Source organism: Vombatus ursinus, unplaced genomic scaffold (assembly GCF_900497805.2).
Source record: "Vombatus ursinus unplaced genomic scaffold, bare-nosed wombat genome assembly UNPS02015175.1, whole genome shotgun sequence".
In the NCBI taxonomy this organism is placed as follows: Eukaryota; Metazoa; Chordata; class Mammalia; order Diprotodontia; family Vombatidae; genus Vombatus; species Vombatus ursinus.
Window position 1 is genome coordinate 23,863,536 of NW_020954953.1, and position 22,667 is coordinate 23,886,202.

General features: G+C 39.6%; 1 protein-coding gene across 1 annotated transcript in view; it reads right to left on the bottom strand.

The window, feature by feature from the left end:
* The window catches only part of LOC114031408 (E3 ubiquitin-protein ligase parkin-like), a 1,837,436-nt gene that overhangs the window by 21,564 nt on the left and 1,793,205 nt on the right, over positions 1 to 22,667 (bottom strand). Inside the window, exon 10 of the mRNA XM_027846470.1 lies at positions 18,640 to 18,723. Within this exon, the coding sequence (XP_027702271.1) occupies positions 18,640 to 18,723 (84 nt within the window). The remainder of the gene's footprint in view (positions 1 to 18,639; positions 18,724 to 22,667) is intronic.

Consider the following 22,667-nt stretch of genomic DNA (forward strand, 5'->3'; position numbering starts at 1 on the left):
TGTGCGTGTGTATATGTATACACACATACTGCATTCCACCTCTGAATTCTCTCCTTTCTATTCAAGGGAGAAATTCATGCTTCCTTCATATCTCCAGGGCTAAATTTGTTCATTAGAATTCATTAATTTCATTGTGCTTCAATGTTACCTTCAAAATCATGGATATTGCATATATTATTCTCTTTTTTCACATGTCATCATTTAATACAAGTCTTCCCATATTTTCATGAACTGTTTACAGTCATTGTTTCTATTGGTACAGTCACATTCACATACTATAATTTGTTTAGCCATTCCCCTAGTGATGTGTAACCATTAAGTCACTGACTTTTCCTACACCCAATCATAGAATAAATCCTCAGGGAGCTGGTTTTGAAATAAGTTGTTTGGGGTTGATAAGACTTCTGTCTTCAAAGAGTATAAGCTCCTTGAGGGCAAGAACTGTGGCATATACTTCTTTTATATTTCCTGTAGTATCTGTCACAGTGATGGGCATACAGTAGATGCTCAATAAATACTTGTTGAAAGGGACTGAAATAAAAAAAAATGGAGAGGAATGCTGATCAATTTAAATGCATTATTGCTCCCAGCAGCTGCTTGCTTGAATGAGAAGTAATAGAATAGATGATTGCTTTTTCTCCCCCCTCCCCACACTCTCTGAATGCTCTCCCTCCAAGTGATATGTTGGTCCTTTTCATTTTTAAAATGTCACTTGAATGAAGGATTTATTTTGCCTAGTGACAGGCTCTTGGTTTATTAAAGCTCTATTTGATTTGTTAAAGTGATTATGTAAAAACATTCCTGCAGTGATTACAGTGGAGGATGTGTTGAGGTCCTTTGTGGGTTAGGACAAATGTGAGTGACTGGAAAGTGGATCTCATTTTTTTTCTTTTGTCTTCCTTTTTTTCCCTTTGCTGTAATTTTTTGTTTCTGTGGAAGAGAGAAATTTATTCCTTCAGGGACATATCGCCATCTGCTGTGCTGAGTGAACTGTGCAACTAGTCCTTTTTTTTCCCCCTAACTGGAAATTTTGGGCAGATTTGGTTACAGGATACCGATTGGATGGATTTTTTTTTTTTTTTACAAAGCAGGGGTGAAAAAGAATCAGCAGGTGTATTGGAGAGAGCTCTAGACTTGGCATCAGGAAGACCTGAGCTCTGATCCTGCCTCTAGAAGACACTGGCTAATTGTGTGACCTTGGGCAAATTGCTTAATTTCTCTTAAATCTCAATTTTTTTCCACTGTAAAATGAGAATAATAACAGCACCAAGTACTCTACTGTTGTTTGGAGGATCAAAATAGTGAAAACATGTAAAGTACTTTGCAAAGTATAAAGGGCTATATCAATATTATCATTGCCCTGGATTAATCGAATTAACTAAAATGAGTTTCTGTAAACTCATTTTTCTTCAAGTACTTTTACTCCATCAGATCATATTTATTTATGATATCCAGCATTTAAGTTGTAAAGGAGCATTTCTATTTAGACAAAGAATTTCCAGGCTTGTCCTTTGTCAGCAGGTCCACAGTGTAGCACTGGAATCAATTCAATATGAAGGAGGACTTATTAAATTCTAATATTTCATTATTGACTTAAAACAAGATAGGCTCTGTATAGTGAAGAAGGATAAAGACGTAGGCCTTGCATTCTAGGAAGCCAGATTCTAAGGAATATGACTTGTGATAGAACGATCAATGCAGGCATGCTACAGAATTCATGAGAACAGCCTTATAGGTAGTGTCTTATGCCAGGGAGGGCGCACGACTTCAGAAAATAGTTGTACATGTGGTCTAAAGACTCCTAGGTAGCCTGGAAGCAAGGCAAGGCCATTGTGGAACAGGAAGAGGTTGTTGTTTGTCCTTTTTTTCGGAGAGGACTGATGACATCACAGGTGATGTCTTGCCTTGTGCATGAATTGGATTTAAGTGAGGCAGAGTTGCACAAAACCATAAGCCTCACACTGTCTTACAGAGTCACCAAAATCCAATGGTAGGCCAAAAGTCAGGGCAACTGGCGATGGCTTGGGATGCAGTGGATGACCTTAGTGTCTTCAATGTCTGACCAACTTCTAAGTATTTCACAGCACCTGCTTCAGCTGCCTTCATGGTGGTTGGAACAAATTGTTCTCTTCTGCCCATTTTGCCCCAGGGAGTCTTCGAATGCTTGGAGTAGACATCCCTCTAACTCACTGATGGTTTTGAGGCTGGTCGGTTACCTTCATTCTGGTTTAGCCTGTTTGCCAAGGTGATTTACGACACTGTGACAACTGCACATGCTACAGTTTCTTGGAGTCAAGGTTGAGAATTAAGTGCCAGGTAGACACCAAAGGTGGATGAGCAGCCCTGGAAAGGGCTCACCAAGACCCCACACCAGAGGTACCAGTCCTCCTTGAACATCTGGTACACCCCATACAGGAAAGGGCAAGATAGGGAGAGAGGCAAAGAAGGGTGGACATCAGAGACATATTTTGCCTACTTCACAGTATTACCTAGGGTCAGCCCTGGTCTCAGAAAAGAGTATAACCTTGGTAGGGGCAAGAATATCCAGGGAGAGTATGGAAGGGTAGCAGGTTTGGTCTTTGGGTAGATTTCTGGATGAGATCCTAAAAACATTGATAAGGAAAGTGTGAAGAATCTAGCAGGTCAGGTCAGTGCTTCCTAATATATTCTAGAACCTGAGTAAAAATAGTATCAGGGTGGAGGAGTTTGCTCTAAGTAGGGGTTTCTCATGGGTGTACTCTAGCCAGCTTAGAGTAGATTGTTAATTTTTTAGTATGAGCATTTTCACCTTGAAAAATCAGCAAATGCTATAAATCAGGGCTAGATTTACTGTTTCGTTAATTGTCTAAACTTAAAGTGATGAAGAAAATGTTAATAATGCATATTGAACTTAGAAATGTGTCTTGTGTATATTTTTTTTCCTGGAGAGCTAGTTAAACATTTACCAGCATACTTCTGGGCATACTGTAGAAATAATAATAGTAACTTGCATTTCGATAGCACTTTAAGGTTTGTAAAGTGTGATATATACACATGCATACACACGTGTCTGTATATACACATATACATATACACATACATATGTGTACCCACATATATATATGCATACACACACATACACACCTTGTTTAATTTTTATAACAATCCTGTGAGATAGGTGCTACTATTATTTCCATTTAAGAAATGTGAAACTGGGACTATGGAGAGGTTAAGTTAGTAACCTAGGATCACAGAGCTTGTAAGTATCAGGCAGGATTTGTCTTTTTGAGCCCCAGTCTCCTGCTCTCCATTGCATCCCATTGCATCTCTCAGAAAGAAGTAAACAATACTACAAAGGTGTATACATTCAACAAAAGCTTACAGAATTTATCTCAGGCTGTGTATCTTTAGAGTGAGAGTTAAGGGACAGAAGGGTAAGAATCTGAAAGGCGAGAAAGTTTTCTGAATGGTACAGGATCTGTGTTCAAGGGGCACACACCAGTCGTGGGAGAATTGGTAAGAAGAGATCTCCAGTTCTTCCCTAATTCTTTCCTTCTCTCCTTCTCTGCATTCTTCTGTAGTTCCTACAGTTTTTCATATTGTGGCTTCTAATAGAATTCTTTTCATGCATTATCTTTACTTTGGAATGGTGCTGAGGGCTTGTTGACTTTTGACATTTTTTCTTTGTGACTGAGTAACAAGCTAAGAGTGGTGTACTTGCTCTTGATGAAGATTCTGCACAGTAATTCTATCTTACTCAGCTGTATATGCTAACTGGGATGCTTAACCAGAGTCAAATGTTTAAGCACTGAATTTACCCCTTAAAGCCCAGTTCTGTTGATAGAAAAAAAGTGACTCAGGAGAAAGATTCCTAAATAATCAAGATCCTTAACCTTGCTGATAACTGGTGAATGGCTCTCAAACTAGGAATTCTGATGCCTGGGGAAAATTCAGGTGAGGGTTGGGGCAGACCTTAGGACACAAGGACTGGTGGGATGAAGAGGCAGAGATCCCACATGAAGCAACAAATTCTCAGAGACAAGAGGCACTGTTTTCCCGCCCTTTGAATAAAGTGGCTATTATACTTCATAGCTCCTCTTTGTGAAGTTGTATGAGTCATGATGGAAGAATTAATCCCCAGACTGGGGTAGGTAGGAATGCCATAGTTCTGAGGCAGCACAGGGTACTGGGGACAGCACTGATTGGAAAGGCAAACAGTTCATGTTCAGGTCCCATCTTTGCCATTTATTAGCTCTATGACTGATGGGGATGGAGTCTGAGCCCCAGAGAGGAAAAACTCTGGCCCTGATGGGGTTGGAATCTGAGCCCCAGCAAGGAAAAATTCTGGCCCCAGACCATTTCCCACCCTTGGTAATTCTATTACCTCATGGACTCTGTGCTTTACCACATGGCCAAATCTCTGCTACGGTCCCATCAACTGGTCTTTCATTGTGACTACACCCAATCTCCCCTCTATTGTCTTGCCTCCCTATGGCCTCAGGCCATTTCCCACCCTTGGTCCCACCTAGGCTCCATTTCCCATCCTTGGGAATTGTATTACCTCATGGACTATTTGGCCACTCTCCCACCGTCTTTCTGTATATAAGGTCTATCTTGTCTCCATTAAGATGCTCAGATTCTTAAAATCTAGCCAAGGCTTAGATTCTTATAATCTAGCCACTGCTTACCCATGTTCAGACTCCTTAAGAGTCTGCCCAATATGACGGATGTTCTAATAAACCTTGTCTTTGGCTGAAAGAAGGCTTGGGTCGAATTCTTTCGGGCAGGACCTGCGTGTTGTGATTTTGGGGTCCCAGGACCCCCTGAACCCGTAAACCGCATCATGACTACGGGTAGGACATAACCTCCCTGAATCTTAGTTTTTTCTTCTATAAAATGGAGATAAGTGTGTTTGCATTGTTGAGGTTTAGGGCCCTGGAACCTCAAAATAGTGAGACCTAGAGACGTGGGTCCTGCCCAAAGGAATTTGACCCAAGCCTTCTTTCAGCCAAAGACAAGATTTATTAGAACTGATTGGGGTAAGCGAGATAAGTGAGTAAGATAAGCGAGATAAGAGTAAGTGAGTCTGTGCTATTGGCTAGATTTTAAGAATCTAAGCCATTGGGCAGATTTTAAGAATTTGAGCACCTTGGTGACCAAGATGGAGCCTATATACAGAAAGACTGTGGGAGGGATCTAGTATTGGCCAAGTAGTCTGAGGTGACTGTGAGGAGGGGTCTAGGGAGGATCTGCATGGGAGTGGCCAGTAAGCTGGGGTGACTGGGAGGCAGAATGCCAGGGGACGTGGACCACGTGGCCAAGGGAGACTGGGGTCTAGATGGGATCATGGAGTGGAGGTCTCAGGTGGGGCCAGGCGCAGACAATGAAAGGGCAGTTAATTAACTAGGAAGGGTTGAAGCCTGAATGCCAGGGACCTGGGCCACATGGGAAAATCCGGGGCTTTTCCTTTTTGGGGTCCAGATCCTAAAGACATGGTCTTTTCCTTTTAGGGGTTCAGATCCCATCCCCATCAGCATCTCCTATGTCACAGGGTTGTGAGAGAAGAGTTTCCTAAGCAAGAAGCACCACAGAGATAGGAAACTATTTTTATTCTTTTTTTTTTCTCATTTCCTCTTCCTTCAAATTGCCTACCAAGAGTAAAGATTTTGTGCATATCAATGGAAACAAAATGCAGAAATGGTAACATCTTTAGGGTGGTTCTTCCTCTTTCCAATTCCAGCAGTACTGCTCAAATAATAGGAAGGCCGTGTTTTTTTATTCCCCAGTATAAGTACTTTGTCTCCTTCAATTTTCCCCCAGTCAACCTTTCTCTCTCTAATCTTCAATCCTTCTTTATCTACTTTCCTTGTCCACAAACGACAAACTTGCCTAGGTCCGCTTCATCCTGTAAAAAACCCTTTCCCTTGATCCCACCATTTTCTCAAGCCCTCATCCTACATCCCTACTCCCTTTCACAACTGAACTCCTAAGAAAAAGATTTCTTCTCCGTCCCTTCCTACATTTCTTAACTCTTTGCAATTTGGTTTTCAAACTCACTACTCAACCGAAACTGCTCCATGCTGGCATCTGAAATGAGCACAATCGTTCAGTTCAGTAACTTGACCATTCTTTGGCATTGCTCTTCAGGATTGGGACGTAACCTGAACTTCTTGAGCATAACACAAAAGGGAGAAAAAGATTTCCAACAACTGGAAACTATGAGTTACCCCTTTGCCACATGCATTCTAGGCATGAGCCCTCTTTGTCTTGGACTTTTGGTATAGCCTAGTGGGAGAGTGTGCTATAGCCTTTTTGGGGGGGTGGGCAACATATTGTAGTAGGTGTTCTTATTCTACCTCCTTCTAAAACCTACTTGAGTCTGGCTGATTGAGTGATATCAAATGAGAATTGGGGAGGGGAAGCACAGCAGGGGGACTCATGAATTATAGCACTCAAAAGGCAACCCCCAGCCTCTCAGGGCTATTCCTTTAGCTCTGAGAGTACGTAGTAGCCACATTCTGGGAACTCAACTTGTCAGCAGGAGTGGGAGTTGGTATAATCACCTCAAAGTATGTATGGTGGCATATATTTATTACAGTGAAGGTTTTTTTTTTTAAAAATTCAGGGATGGAATTTGGGAATGGGAGAGAGGAGGAATGATAGTGATGCTCTCCCTCACTCAAAGAAAAGAACATCATTAAGGTATGTAAAAATGAGCAGAAGAGAACAGAATGAAGTTCAAAGGGAGATACTGAGATAGGACTGCTTTGAAATTAATACGTTAAGGGGCAGCCAGGTGGCGCAGTAGCTAGAGCTCCAGCCTTGGAGTCAGGAGGACCTGAATTCAAATACGACCTCAGATACTTGACACTTACTAGCTGTGTGACCCTGGGCAAGTCACTTAACCCCAATTGCCTCACCAATAAAAAAAAAATAATTGAAATTAGCATGTTAAAATTATCCCATATTTGTTAAAAAGCTTTATAAAAATTGAGATTTGTGTTTCACATACAACCCTCTTTTTCCATTCCTCTTTGTATTTGCTGGACACATTAACTCCATATTATCTATATCCGCTGAGAAATTATTTGAGCCCTTACTTGAGTAAATGGAAATCTCCTTTTTTCTCAGTCATCATCCCTCTCCTTTTCTACCTACACTTCTTTCCTATTCCCTACAAGCATGCTCATTTCCTCAAACTATCATCCAATATCTCTCTTCCCTTTCATTGCCAAAATCCTGGGGAAAGTTGTCTATATTTATTGCCTCTACTTCTCATGACACCTCATACTCATTTCTCCAACTCTAGTTTCATAACCCTCTATTCTATTAAAATTTCACTTTCCAAGTAACCCACTTCTCTCTTAATTGCTAAGTTATAGCTCTTCTCAGCAATACAATGATCCGAGCCAACTATCTACATCCAGAGAAAGAACTACGGAGTCTGAATGCAGATGGAAGCATACTACTTTGTCTTTTTTTTTTTCTTTCTCATGGTTTTTCCCTTTTGTTCTGATTCTTCTTTCACAACATGACTCATGTGGAAATATGTTTAATATGATTGTATATGTATGGCCTATATCAGATTGCTTCGGGGCAGGGGAGGGAGGGAGAAAGAAATTTGGAACTCAAAATCTTATAAAAGGGAATGTTGAAAACTATCTTTACAAGTAATTGGAAAAAATAAAATATTATTAAATGGAAAACAATAAAATAAAAAATAAAATACTTTAAAAATTGCTATGTTAATCCTATCTCTAAACCTAACAATTCTAATCTGAAATTTTATAGTCAGCATAGACCCTGATTAACCTCCTATGAGACAGATACATCTTTGATCTTTGCTGGATTACCATCTATCTCCCAACCTTTAAGCATATGTGATCCCCTAAGACTTAGTCTGAACCTTCTTTTCCCTCCATTTTCTCAATGATTTTATCGACTCACACTGAATTGTCATCTAAATACAGATGACTCACTGAATCCATTTATGCGATCCTAATCTCTCTTCCCAATTCTAATCCCATATTGCAAACTGCCTGTTGCACTTGGATACCTTGGACATCTGAAACTCAACACATCTGATACAGAATTCATCACCTCTGAAACTTACTCATTCTCCAACCTGCCATACTTTGGTTGAAAGTACTACAATCCTCCCCTCCCAGGTTTATTCTCAGTCATTCTAGAATCTTTCTTTGTTCCTTCCCTTCCTTTGTTCCTCACATCCAACCAGTCATCAATTCCAGTAGATTTTACATTTATGATAGCTTTTGTATTTTCCTCCCTACTATCATAGCCACCATATTTCAGGCCTTCATCTCCTCTCATTGTAATAGCCTCCCAATTGGTCTTCTTTCTAACCCACACCCTATACAGTTGTCAAAATGATTTTCTCAAAGTTCAGGCCAAATTATATTCTTCTTCTGAAGAACTTCTCATTGGCTCTTTATTGCCACTGAAACAAAAGACAAATTCCTGGAATTTATAGCCCTCCACAATTTCCACTCCACCTTTCCAGTTATTAGTCTCCACTCTACCTTTCTAGCCTTAATTTACATCAATCTCCTCTAAAATACTGACATTCCAGCCAAATTGTAGTACCAGCTGTTTCCCAAATTCTATCTCCTGCCTCCAAGCATCTTAATATCTAGAATTCATTGTCTTCTCAACTCCTTATCTGAGAATCCTTATCTTGATCCAAGGCTTAACTGAGGTGCCACTTCCTCCATGGAGACTTCCTTGATTTCTTCTAGTCATTAGTAGTCAAATCTTGTATTTATTTATCTGTGTCCATGTTATATCCCCCAAGTTCCTGGAGGCAAAGGCTATTTTGTTTCTGTCTTTATATCACCAACACTTAAAAAAGGACCTTGCACACAGTAGACACTTAATAAATATTGCTGAATTGAGTTGAATTTGCAGAGTACCACAGCATCATTTTGATCAACAGGTATCTCATCACCTAAATGGAACAATGTATTCCAATGTGCTCATTTCAGATTTCCTTCCTGTCCTACTTCAATGATTGTATGTCCTGGGGCATAGAACAAGTCATGTAAAGAATGACAATATGATGAGTATTTGGAGGGAAAGGCATGGTGTGGGAGTAAGGTAGGTTTTTTAAAGGAGCTAGGCTAGCATTAGGAAAGGTGTGCATTTTCTCTACTCAGTGGCATGACAGAAACCTATTTCTAGTAAGTAGAACAGAAGAGAGAAAAGTTGACTTCAGATTGTCTGATGGAATAGTTTTACTTGTTTAAAGAAATGTCCATAATAATAACATTAATCCACAATTATACAGTACATGTACTGCTTTCAATTTTCCTCATGACAACCATATGTGTACAAGTATCCTTATACCCATTTCACAGATAATAAAGTCCCACTATAATTCCTTCTTAGGGTATAGCTTTTACCCTGAGTTTTTAAAGAATATTTAAGTAGAACACAAGCTCTGGCAGTCCAACCAAGCTTGAAAGCTTCTGCATACATGCTCTATGTCTAAGGACTAGCTTAGCTGAGTTTACAGATGCTCATCATCAGAGTGATTGACTTTTTAGTTACAGAAGCTCTTAAAGATTATCTCTTAAGTTCAAAGGATCACAGATTTAGAGCAAGAAGGTACCTTAATTTTGATCTAGTCCAACCTACTCTCTCATTTTACAGATAATGGAATGAAGACCCAGAAAAGTTAGGTAGCTTCCCCCAAGGTAACAAAGGTAGCAATTTACAGAGGCTAAATTTGAACCCAGGTCTTCTGACTCCAAATATTAGAACTTCGTCTACTTTTCCTTGGTGACTATCTCAAAGCCATGATCACAAGCAAAGGTACCACTGGAATGCAATGGGGTTACAGCCTACATGGAGAAGAAAGTACAGGTGACGAAAGCACAGGTCCTAGAAATGATGAAGTAAGTAAAGATAACTGAGTCTCAGAGAGTCTTAGAGAATGACTTCCTATAGTAGCACAGCTACGTCTTGGTAGAGCCAGAACTTGAACCCAGATCTTCAGAAACCAAAATCAATGTTGTTTCCACTATATGCTATACCAACCTCCTACTCTGCTCATTTTAAAATTATTACTGTTATGTATCTACTACTACTACCATTATTACTACTGATGGGGTTGGAATCTGAGCCCCAAAAAGGAAAAACTCTGGCCCTGATGGGATTGGAATCTGGGCCCCAGAAAGGAAAAACCCTGGATTTTCCCACATGGCCAAATCTCTGGCATTCCCCTGAGGTCCCATCAACTGGTCTTTCATTGTGACTACACCCAATCTGCCCTCTACTGTCTTGCCTCCCTATGGCCTCAGGACATTTCCTACCCTTGGTCCCACCTAGGCTCCACTTCCCACCCTTGGGAATTCTATTACCTCATGGACTGCTTGGCCACTCTCCCATGGTCATTCTGTATATAAGGTCCATCTTGTCTCCATTAAGATGCTCAGATTCTTAAAATCTAGTCAAGGCTGAGATTCTTATAATCTAGCCCCTGCTTACCCATGTTCAGACTCCTTAAGAGTCTGCCCAATATGATGGATGTTCTAATAAACCTTGTCTTTGGCTGAAAGAAGGCTTGGGTCGAATTCTTTCGGGCAGGACCTGCGTGTTGTGATTTTGGGGTCCCAGGACCCCCTGAACCTTTAAACCGCATCACTACCACCACTACTACAACCAGCACTACTACTACCACTACTCTTACTGTCTACTACTATCACTATTACTACTACTACCACCACTACTACTGCTACTACTACCACTACAACTATTGCTGCTGCTCCTGCTACTACTTACTACCCGCTATTATTATTATAATTCACATGTACATAGCACTTTATAATTTATAAAGTACTTCTTCCAACTTACTTGTCTAGCCTGGTGTAATCTAATTCTAGCAAAACTGAATGACTCCTCTGTTTTCTTTCCACTTTCTTCCTTCCCCATGCCTCCACTCATGCCATTTTTCATATGTGGAATAGATGACACTATTGCTTCCATTCAATGATGTCCTTCTTATCCTTCAAGGCTGAGTCACGAAAATCAGCACCACAGAAATCTTTCCCAATTCACTTTATGTGAAATGGATGTCTCCCTGTTGAGATTTCCCTAAGTACTTTGCTAGGTTTTCTTCTTTCCACTTAGCTAATCTTCTTTTATATCATAGCTATTTATTTACCTAACCTCTGCTACCCTCTCCAATTAGACTATAAGCCCCTTGAGAGCAGGGCTTTTGTTGTACCTGCATTTATGTCCCAAGCATCTAACATAGGACTGTGCACAAAATGGGCACTTACTGAATGTTTCTCAAATGAATGGATTGCCAACGACAATCATAATCCTGTTAACCATCACGTGTATATGGGGCTTAGTCTCAATTTACTCATCTATTAAATTGAGAGAGGCAAACCTTGTCCTTAGGTCTGTTGGGGGAACAAATCTATTTTATTTGGTATTACAAGAGCAAGTGTTTGCTTATTAGAAAAAACCCCACAAGAGGGAATACATGCAGGGAATCAGACTGTGGGGATGAAAACTCACTGGCTAGAGCAAGTGTAACCACATAGAATTGGACTCTTATTAGCCTGTGATGGATTGATCTTCTGTCACTGAATTCCCAAACTCCTTGCACAGTTTCAACTTAAAGCTTGTCTAATTTTTTTTAAACCCATTTTAAACCAATTTCTTCGTTTGCTTTTAAAAAATTACAGCATTAATCACAAAGTGCATTTAAGCTTTTGGTCAAATAGGCTAAGTGATGTGAAAAGCTGATTGGGTCCCAAGAGGAATGAGGCTTCCTTGCCTGGGTTCTGTGATATCAAAGAACTGAAACAGATCAGTGTTAAAAGGGAGGACCAGTAGAGAGTAGTCAGGAATTACTAAAAGGAAGGGAGGGAGGAAAGCCTTGTAAGTGGATGGAATTGAAAGGAATAAAAAGAGAGAGAAGAGGGTTAATGAGGGTGCTTTGTTAGTATGAGAGTTTCAGAACAGAAAGGGACATATGCAAAGCTCTGAGCCCCAATTTATTTATTTATTTGCTAGGCTTCTATAGTACCTTTCTTCTAAAGAATTCAGTTGAATGAGAATGTGCCCCCACAGCTATAGAGGTCACCCACCCAGAGGTGGCTTAGAGACAATATAAAATATACCAAATCCTTGATCCTCTTACCAAACTGAATTAGGTTTAAGGTTAGAATTAGTTTGATAAAACTGACTTCCTGCTCTCTTGCTCCCTATTCTCAGGGGCCACTTTTGGTTGAAATATGGAACCGTTGGCAAATTAACTTCATGGGGCCACCCTGAGATGGAATGACAGAAAAAAAAAAGATGAATTATTCCCTTTCCCCCCAGGAGACAGTCAACCAGACAGGGCTGCAGTATCTAGGGTTATTGAGATAGAATTAGAAGCTGACCCTATGAACCTCGGCAGAGGAGAACATGTAGAGGGCCCAGTTCCAACTCTTTGCTCTATCAAACATTCCTTAACTGTGTGGTTTATCCTTTATTCTCAAAGAGGACCATGACATCAGGAAGATGATGATATGACTGGCAATTGAATTGGATTTGAGTGAGGCAGAGCTGTGCAAAGTCACCAGTCTCACTTTTTCCTCCACAGCCATCTGGGTCCAGTGGCCAGATATGGATCAGGACAACTAGAGATGGCCCATCCTTAACTGACTAACCAAGACTGAAATCACCTCTCCCTTCTCTCAACTCCTCTACCACATACACTATAGAGGTTGTGCTGCTGACTTATTATATAAGCAAAGATTTACACAAGTTTTTTTTTCATCTCCACAATATCAAAACAAATGACTGTTTTATATCAGCCTCAGCTCCCTATTATTCCCAGGATTAAATATAAAATCCTCTGTTTGGCTTTTAAAAGTCCTTCATGACCTGGTTCCTTCTCACCTTACTAGTCTTATTATACCCTACTCCAGGTCATGCACTCTGTGATGCAGAGACACTGGTGGTCTCCCACCTATTCCTTGAACATAACTCAGAGAGTTTTCACTGGCTGTCCCCCAGTATTCTCCCTTCTCATTTCCACCTCCCAGCTTCCCTGGCTCCCTTTATATCTCAGCTAAAGTCCTACTTTCTGCACAAAGCCTTTTTCAATCCTCTTTAATCTTAGTTCCTTTCCTCTGGGCTGGCAGCTAACAGTGTAGTAGATAGAGTGCCAGGCCTGAAGTCAAGAAGATTCATCTTCCTGAGTTCAAAGCTGACCTCAGTCACTTACTAGCTGTGTGACTCTGGGCAAGTCTCTTAACCCTGTTTGCCTCAGTTTCCTCATCTGTCAAATGAGCTGGAGAAGGAAATGGCAAACTATTCCAGTGTCTTTGCCAAGAAAACCCCAAATGGGATCATGAAGAGTCAGACAGGACTGAACAACAACAATCCTCTGGGATCCCTCCCAGTTTATCTTGTTTGTATCTTATTTGTACATTGTTGTATGCATATTGTACCCTTGATTAGATTGGGAGCTCCAGGAGAGCAGGGACTGTTTTTTTTTTAAATTTTTAATCGTTTGTATCCTCAATTCTTAACACAGTGCCTGACACTGACACGAAGGAGGCTCTTAATAAGAGGTAACTGATTGACTGATTAGATTTTCATGTGGTTCTATAAATCTGGACCACTATAAGTAATGGAGCAAGAGGCATCAAGCTTCGTAGGACCCAAGAACCCACAGGCATCACCCATAGGATTATAGGAAAAGGGTATATGTTCCATATCACTACTCAACAAGATCATGTTTCTACCCCTGAGCAAAAACAAAATGAATACAAGTAGCTATGAAAATGATAATTCAATCTTACATCCCACAATTTCTTGTCAGCCAAGCTGATGGACAGGCCCAGATATACTGAAAAAAATTCAGTTCTCTTAGTATTAAACACATTTCCTAAAAGGCCTATTTTAAGAGCAATTTCTTTATCAACAGGCAATGCCTAAAAGGATTCAAATACAAATTTTGGGGAGTCTCCATGACTATTTCTTAGTGGTTTATATAAAGCTAAAGGATAACTACAAAGGCATTCATTTGGTCATTTTAAAGGCTAAATCCTTGTAAGGAAGAGCAATGAGCAAGTTTTTACTCCTTTTACATGTGTATTCAGAATTATGGAATCATACATGGAAAGGCTTGTGCAGATAGCCTAATTCAATTTCATCTTTGCAGAGAGGAGAGGAGGGAGCTCTCAATAAGAAATTTACTTGTTTAAAAATTAATAGAGAAGTTTCTTGCCTTTTTACCCCGCAACATGGCTAATGTGGAAATGTTTTGCATGGTTTCATATATATATATATATACACACACACATGTATTTCTTGCCTTCTCAATGGGTGAGGGAGGGAGATAAAAGGAGGGAAGAATTTGGAACTGAAAATAAAAAATTTAAATAAGATAAAATAAATAATAAGGAAGGGAAGGGGAAAGGAATAAGCATTTCTATAGTGCCTCCTATGTGCCAGACACTGTGATAAGTGTTTTACAAATATTATTTCATTTGATCTCAATTAATTTACAAATAATTCACAATAATTTGATCTACAAGTAATAGATTTATTATAACTGTTACAACACTGAATTATTGAAATCTGTTCACAGAAAATTTTGATGATAATATGTCCCCATATTTATATTCAAACTTCTCACAAAATTGAAAATGAATCCCTGACTCTGTTTGTGATTCTGTTACCTATTTTTATTTTTTATTTTTGGCTAGGCAATTGGGTTAAGTGACTTGCCCAGGGTCACACAGTTAGTAAGTGTTATATGTCTGAGGGCAGATTTGAATTCAGGTCCTCCTAAATCCAGGGCTGGTGCTCCATCCACTGAGCCACCTAACTGCCCTCTGTTCCCTATTTTTATTTTTTTTTAATTAAAAATATTTTTTTCCTATTCTCTATTTTTTAAAAATGTCCTTAATGTCACTATTATTTTCCAGTAACTCCCCTCAATTTCACCTCTCCCAAGACAACCCTCCCTTGTAACACAAAATACAAACCTCAAAACAATTAAAGATGACAAATCAACCTATCAGCCATGAGTTAACGGTTTTTGTAACTTTCTGCTTCTATGCCAAGAACAGGGAACAATGTTTCATCATCTTCCTGTTGGTATCAAAGCTGAGCTGTAGCAAGAGTGATCAGGGGAGCCCATGATTTGCTGGATGACTAAGGGTACTCTCTACATTTTGGTTCTTGGTTGAGGTGACAAAGCAATTCTTGCTTAGTTTCCAGTGACTGGGTAGTTTTCATGAAGATAACTGGTGATTGAGCATCAGGATGGGGATAGATTCTTGGGGAAGAAGTTCTTTATTGAAAAAAAAAGCTGTGAAAACTCCACCCCCTCTTTGAGAACTCTTCTTTTTCTCCTGTGGACAGAATTCTAGGTGGGGCAGTGGTGGGGGGTGCAGCACAGAGGTTCTCTTTCCCCACTCTGGCAGCAATGATGGATTGGTGAGCAGGATCCTTGGCTATTAATCTCCTGTCATTTAGTTTCCTTCCCGGATAACAGGGTAGCAACTAGAGATCCTGCAAAATGGTCATTTTCAGTCTTGCTGGCTACCTCATGAGTACAAGAGATATCTAATCAGGTACAACCTACATTTGGGAGCTGATTTCTACAAACCAAGCTTCTTGGAGGAGAATACCCCTGCCTGCTAAGAGCATTCTGCAGCCCAGCTGGCCAGGAAGTACAGATCTTACAAGTTGCTTGGGAAGTGTAGATCCCAGGTGAATGTAAATTATTTGTTGAGCATTCCCACAGAGTTGTCTTTACCTTCCAAGGGGAGTATAATGAATGCAATGGGCAATCTGAGATGTTTTCTGTTTTCTGTACTTAATTCATGTCTTTTGCATCCTAAGTATTTCCTGTGGTGCAGGAATCAGGCGTTTCTTTGATCATCACTGTTACATATTCTATTAATCTGGATTCTGATGTCTCTTAGTGTTTTCTTTCACGTCATTGAACGGATTGTACAAATGGGTCTCTAGGTTCTGTTTTTTTTTTCCCCTGTGCTCTGCATTAGTTCACACATGACCTCCCAGGTCTCTTTTTATTTCTTATGTATGTTATTTCTCAGGGTGCAACTCTATTCCATTACCTTCATATACTATGTGAGTTCTAAGCTCGATTAAAATTGCACTAAGATTTTGGGGACAGCCTGCATGAAGGATGTTCCTTTGTCTCTAATGTCCTTGAGAGTGTATGCCTAGGAGCAGTATTATTGGGTCATAGTATGAACGACTGAATCACTTTTTTTTTTTTGGAATGATTCCAAATCATTTACCAGAATGCTCAGGCTTCTTCTTCTTTTTTAAAATTCTCTTCTTGCAATCATTTAGGTATCTTTTGATCTTATGATGAAGAGAAGAGGAGGAGGAAAGTTAAATCTACAGAACTACTAATAACAAAAAGAAGAGTTTTTTTTTTCCCACTTCTGTTTTTAAGATAACAAATGTTTTCCAGCAGAGGGAGTTTAAGTATGCCTTTCATGTATGTGGCATGCTAGCCAGAAATTTTTGGCATGAATATGACTCATTTGTCATGAAAAACCTTCTGAAAACACTAACAGCAGCACTTTGAAATTACAGATGTCTTTTGAAGTCCTGAGTGATTTTTATGCACCAGACACTGGATGGGAAGTTGATGAATTAAAAGTTCACTGGACTTGCAATTTTTAATTTCACAGAAAACCACAGGATAGGGCCCCTAGCAGCAAACTTTCTTGACCCTAACAGTGGAAATCTTATTCTTGTGTGTGGTTGTTTGCAAGCTGCTTTTTGGGTCTTTTACCTTGATAGATGCAGGGTCAGTTTTCTTAGTATGAAACTTGTTTTGCAAAGTTTCTCCTCTTCCTATTAAGGTTAAAAAAGCAATAGATGGTCCTAGAGCTGGAGAGCTGTGGCTGTGTCACTACAACCTTATCAACCTTCCCCTCCCCTCCCCCCCCCCATTTTACAGATGAAGAACCTGGAGCCTGAGGAAGGTTAAAAAAAACTTGTCAGAGGAGGTCACTTAGCTAATAACTAGCAGAGATAAAATTTAAACTCAAGCCTTCTGACTTCAAATCTAAACCTCTTTTTCTTATATTAAGTTGGGTACACTTAAGAAAAATCTTTTGCCATAATTAAAATTAATTAGGAAATGCAAATGTATTTTCAGTTCCATAAGTCTTACTTTTCATAATGAGTTTCAATCAACACTTTCATTATCTAAAGGTATTAATCAAGGTAAGAAGAAGGCGTTTGTTTAATAAATCAACAAGAAGAGAGGTGTAAGCTGAGTGTAATTTATGAATTTCCCAAGTACTCATCCTCTTTTTCAGACTTTGACTGTCATTCACAGGCATTGATAATTTTTGTCTTGGAGCCCAAGAAAAGGATTTTCTTATGAAACTGGAGTCAGAGTTTAAATTACTTTAATGCAGTGGGTCTCAAACTACTTCTCCTTTCTTCCCCTACCCCACCAATCCCTTCCTCTCTACAGACTTCTGTCCCGTCTCCTGATGTACAGTATTCCCTTTCCTTATGCCCCCCAAAGAAACAAAATTCTGTAGGTTGTCTTTTACCACAGTAGGTGATCTTGTACTACTACAACACAAAGTAGCTGGCTTTGGTTCTGTAGCTTCTCTATGACGGAGACCAGCACATGCCAATCATGTAGTTTCTAGTTGTTCCTAACCACCATCAAACAACTATTTTGGACTTGGTAGCTCCAATATCCAAGATTCCCTTTAAATACCCCTACTACTCCTACCCAGGCTCTTGAAGCCTGCTTGAGAAATATTGATTTAAGATAATGAATCACCATTTTGAGAACAGTAATCCAATCAACTGTTACTACTCACTGATTGGCCAATAACAGGTTCCAGGCCAAGCCCTACTTGGTCACTGTTTAGGCCCTGATTGGCTCAGAATGAATGTAAATACTAATTGTTTCTGTTTTGGCCAGAAACCATGAGGGTCTTCCCTTCCTAGGTCTTTTTTTTTTTCTAAAAGATGTGATTCTTTGCCTCATTTCTTATTAAGCCTTAATCACCAATAGACCATGCCTCTGTCAAACTGAGACCTCTTAAAGACCTTAGCTTGAAAAGGCCAAGGTTCTCCACTGCATCCTGGGCCACCTCTAGTAGTCCTGATCTATATCTGGCCACTGGACCCAGATGGCTCCAGAGGTGAAAGTGAGACTGGTGACTTTGCACAGAACCTCCCTCACTCAAATCCAATTCACTTGCAGGTCATAGCATTATCTCCCTGATGTCATGGTTCTCTTCAAAAATAAAGGAAAAACAACAATCCTGGAAACCACGTGTCAATCAATTGCCTATGACTCCAATCACCATCCCTGTGACTTCTAGCACCCAAAACACTCCTCTCTGGCCACCACTCCTCCTTTATTAGAATGTAGGATTTTTAAGGCAGGGGCCATGTTGCTTGCTTGCATTCTCAGGGCTGAGAGTATTTATTAAGTACTTAGCACTTAAGTACTTGTCAAGTACTTGGCACTTAAATACTTGTTAAGTACATAAAGTGCCTAAATACTTAAGTACTAAGTACCTAATAAGTAACTAGGTGCTTAATATCAAGTACTTAATAAATGCCTTTTCATTCATTCATTCATTCATTCATTCATTCAGTCAGTACCTGGGCTGTTGCTCCAGAGGCTTGAAAAAGGGTGCTGCATTCCCCTTCATGGTACTCTTCTTTACAATCACGGCAGAAGATAAACTGAAATATAACACATGCCTATATTAGAGAGATGCCTGGTGGTTGCCTTTGGTTGTAAGAGTTATCAACTTAATGTCCCCCTGCTATGCACCACTACTCTTCTAGATACTATTTTAGATACTAGATACTAGTATGACTCTCTGAGATACTATTTATTCCAGATCTATTCTTTTCCAGTAGAGTGGAAAGTACACTGTCTCTGGACAGTGACTTGGGTTCAAATCCCACCTTTGCCATTTACCTGCCTATGTGACCTCAAGCAAGTCTCTCAATCTCTCTTGGCCTTAGTTTCCTCACCTACAAAATGGGAGGGTTGGACTAGATGTCCTCTTAGTTCTTTACCAGCTCTGGATCTATGATTCTAGGATCCTAAGCAACATATAGCTATAGTTTGTTATTGTTCAGTCATTTTTCAGTTGTGTCCAACTCTTCATGACCCCATTTGGGGTTTCCTTGGCAAAGATACTGGATTGGTTTGCCATTTCCTTCTCTAGCTCATTTGACAGATGAGGAAACTGAGGCAAACAGGGGTAAGTGACTTGCCCAGGGTCACATAGCTTGTAAGTATCTGAGGCCAGATTTGAACTCAGGTGTTCCTGACTCCATACCTGGTGCTCTGTCTTCTACACGATCTAGCTGCCCAGCTATATTGCTATATTGCTCTACTATTAAAAAAGAGAAACTAATTATTCAATGTGTCCCATCTAACATTTATAGAAAGAGAGCATCACTACATTGGATCATAGGATTAGGAATGGGAAGGGAGATGATCTAGGTCAAATCCCACTTCTTCTGCCTCTTTTTTTTTTTTTTTAACAGATGATGAAACAGACCCAGAGAATTTTAGTTACTGGCCCAATATTACACAAGATGTAATCAGTAGACCCTTTACTAACTAGGTCCTCTAATTCAAAATCCGTGCTCTTGCCATTTGATTAACCTCTCTGACTTCCCTCTGAAAAGTGAGCATCCCTCTGAAGACATCTATAGACTGAAGTGAACTAATACAGTAAATTAATAAAGTAAAATAATAATGCATTTTCTAATGTGCTTTTACAAACAATACATAAGTTGATGCATACAATGATATTATCAATCGGTTTTGTTGCTACATTACAGGAGGGGAAACTGGGGCTAATGACAGGCTAGGTGGATAGAGCACCAGGCCTGGAGTCAGGAAGACTCATCCATCTTCCTGAGTTCAAATTCAATCTCATTCACTTACTAGCTGTGTGACCCTGGGCAAGTCACTTAACCCTGTTTGCCTCAGTTTCCTCATCTGTAAAATGAGCTGGAGAAGAAAATGGTAAACCACTTCAGTATCTTTGCCAATAAAACCCCAAATGGGGTCAGGAAGAGTCAGACACGACTGAAAACAATTAAACAACAAGGTTAGGCAAAGGAAGTGGTAGTATTGGGACTAGAATCCAGGTCTACTGAATCCTAATTTTTCCATTATACCTTGCTAAGGTCATGACATTTATTCAGGCATTTATGGATTCCAAAGGAATGAACAGAGATCTTTCTTCTTTTTTATTTTATTTTTTATCTTTTGGAGGCAATCTGGGTTAAGTTATTTGCCCAGGGTCACACAGCTAGTAAATGTCTGAGGCCAAATTTGAATTCTTTCTTCTTTTTAAAATGAGGCCTGTAATTTCATCATGGTAGGGATCTCCCAATCAGGAACTTCCTATACTAATGAAGATTGGTACTTACTACAACCTTGTTATAGAGAGTTCCCTGAAACACTGAGAGAAGTTAAGTGACTTGCCCAGGGTCACCTAGCTAAGAGACATCAGAGACAAAATTTGAACCCCGGTTTTCCTGATTCCAGGGCCAGCTTTCTAGTTCCATGCTACACTGTCTCTTGATAGGGCCAAGCATAAATAAATGGAAAACAAGCAAAGGTCATTTGTCCAAAGTTATAAAGCTAGTTAATGGCAGAGCTGGGACTATTATCATAAGGAATCCATCTGAAAAAGATACTCATATAAGGGAGACTTGGACTTCTAATGGAGGAATTAGAGAGTAGAGGTACTTTATCTGCTGTGTATTATAGGTATGGCTAGCAAAAGAACTGGAAATGTGATTTTTTAATAGTATTTTTTTTCTTTCCAAATACATGTAAAGACAATTTTTAACATTCATTTAAAAATATTGAGTTCCAAATTTTCTTCCTGTCTTCCCTCTCTCCTCCCCAAGATGGTAAGTAATTCAATATAGGTTACACACATACACACACACATATATGGATATGGAATCATATAAAACATTGCAAATGTGATTTAGCTACCTCCCCAACCATTCCCAGTTGGTGATAGCTGTCATCTGATCATCTGGAAGATTCCAAAAGGCTCGTGGATGTATTCAGTAACTCAGGGAGAGGGAAGGGACAGAGATGGGGACTTCTGGACTTTGCTCCTGTTACACTCAGTAAAGCATGTAACCTTTTAACTCTGTTGATTTGGCTAAGCTGTAATTGCTACTGAAATTATCCTTGGAAATAAATACACAATCCTAAGAACAAGTGAATATGAGGAATTCATAGGAACATGGGAAAACTTGTAATGAAATGATGCATGGTGATGACAATAAAGTAAATGAAAAGAACATTCAAATGAAGTCAACTTGGAGTAACCAATGACCACCTTGGGTTTATAAGACCAGGTAATGGAAACATCCTCCCTTCTCCTTAGAGAAGTGGGAGATGACAGCTCAGAAGGTTTGTCTATCTCTGCAAGATACGGTCAGTGTATTGTTTGTCTCAGCAAAAGTGATTTCATTAAGAGTTCAATACTGGGATATAGGGGTAAGGAGCTCTATCTAGAAATGACTGTGATGTTAAAGTAAGAGGCATCTTAAAAATGTCTTAGAAAGAACTTGAAAACAAAACAAAAAAAGAAATTAAATGTAAACATATCACTAGCTTGCTCACCTGTGGAAATAATTAACATACATACATTTGTGCTAGGATTTTTTTCCTCCTGCCACACAATAATAATAATATTATTATTATAATAGCTAGCATTTATATAGCACCTACTATGAGCCAGACACTGTGCTAAGTGCTTTACAAATATTATTTCAATTCAATAAAGTTTTAGTAAGTATCTACTCTGTGCCAGGAACTCTACCAAGTGCTGGGAATATAAAAAAAAAAGACAAAAAATAGTCCCTGCCCTCAAGGAGCTTACAATCTAATGAGGGTCCTCACAATGGGGGCACAGTGAGTAAGAGTGCTGGGTTTGGAGTCAGGAAGAGCTGAGTTCAAATCCAGTCTTGTATATTTAATAACGATAGCTAGCCTCTATGTAGTGCCTACTATGTGCCAGGCACTGGGCTAAGCACTTTACAAATCCTTACAACAATCCTGGGAGGCAGGTACTATCCCCATTTTACAGATGAGGAAACTGAGTCAAACAGAGGTTAAATGATTTGCTCAGGATTTCCTCACTTCCCCAAATCACAGATTCTTGGTGATCTCAGATTTCATCTAGTTCAGTTGGTACCTGAATAAAAATCCTTCCTATATAGCACACCTGAGATGTAGTCATATAACTTTTGCTTAGAGACTCCCTGGGGAACTCATTATTCTACTCATGGAGAGTTTTAATTGTTGGTAAGTTTTTCCTTAAATCAAGCCCAAATTTGCCTCTTTGCAAGTCCAAGCATCCTTCCTTATTTTCACCTCTAGAGCTAAGCAGAATAAATGTAATTCTTCCATGTGAGAGACCTTCAAATACTCAAATATTCAAATAGCTAGAATGTGCCTTGCAAAACTTTTCTGGTTCACCCATCCCCAGCGTCTTCAACTGACTAGTACCTAGGAATGATCTCAAGGCCCAGACACTATCCAGTTTATGGGTGTCCTTCCTATAAAGCAGTGGTTAGAACCACACAAGTTGCTCCAGATGTGGTCATACTTAGTTTCTCAATTCTTAAAA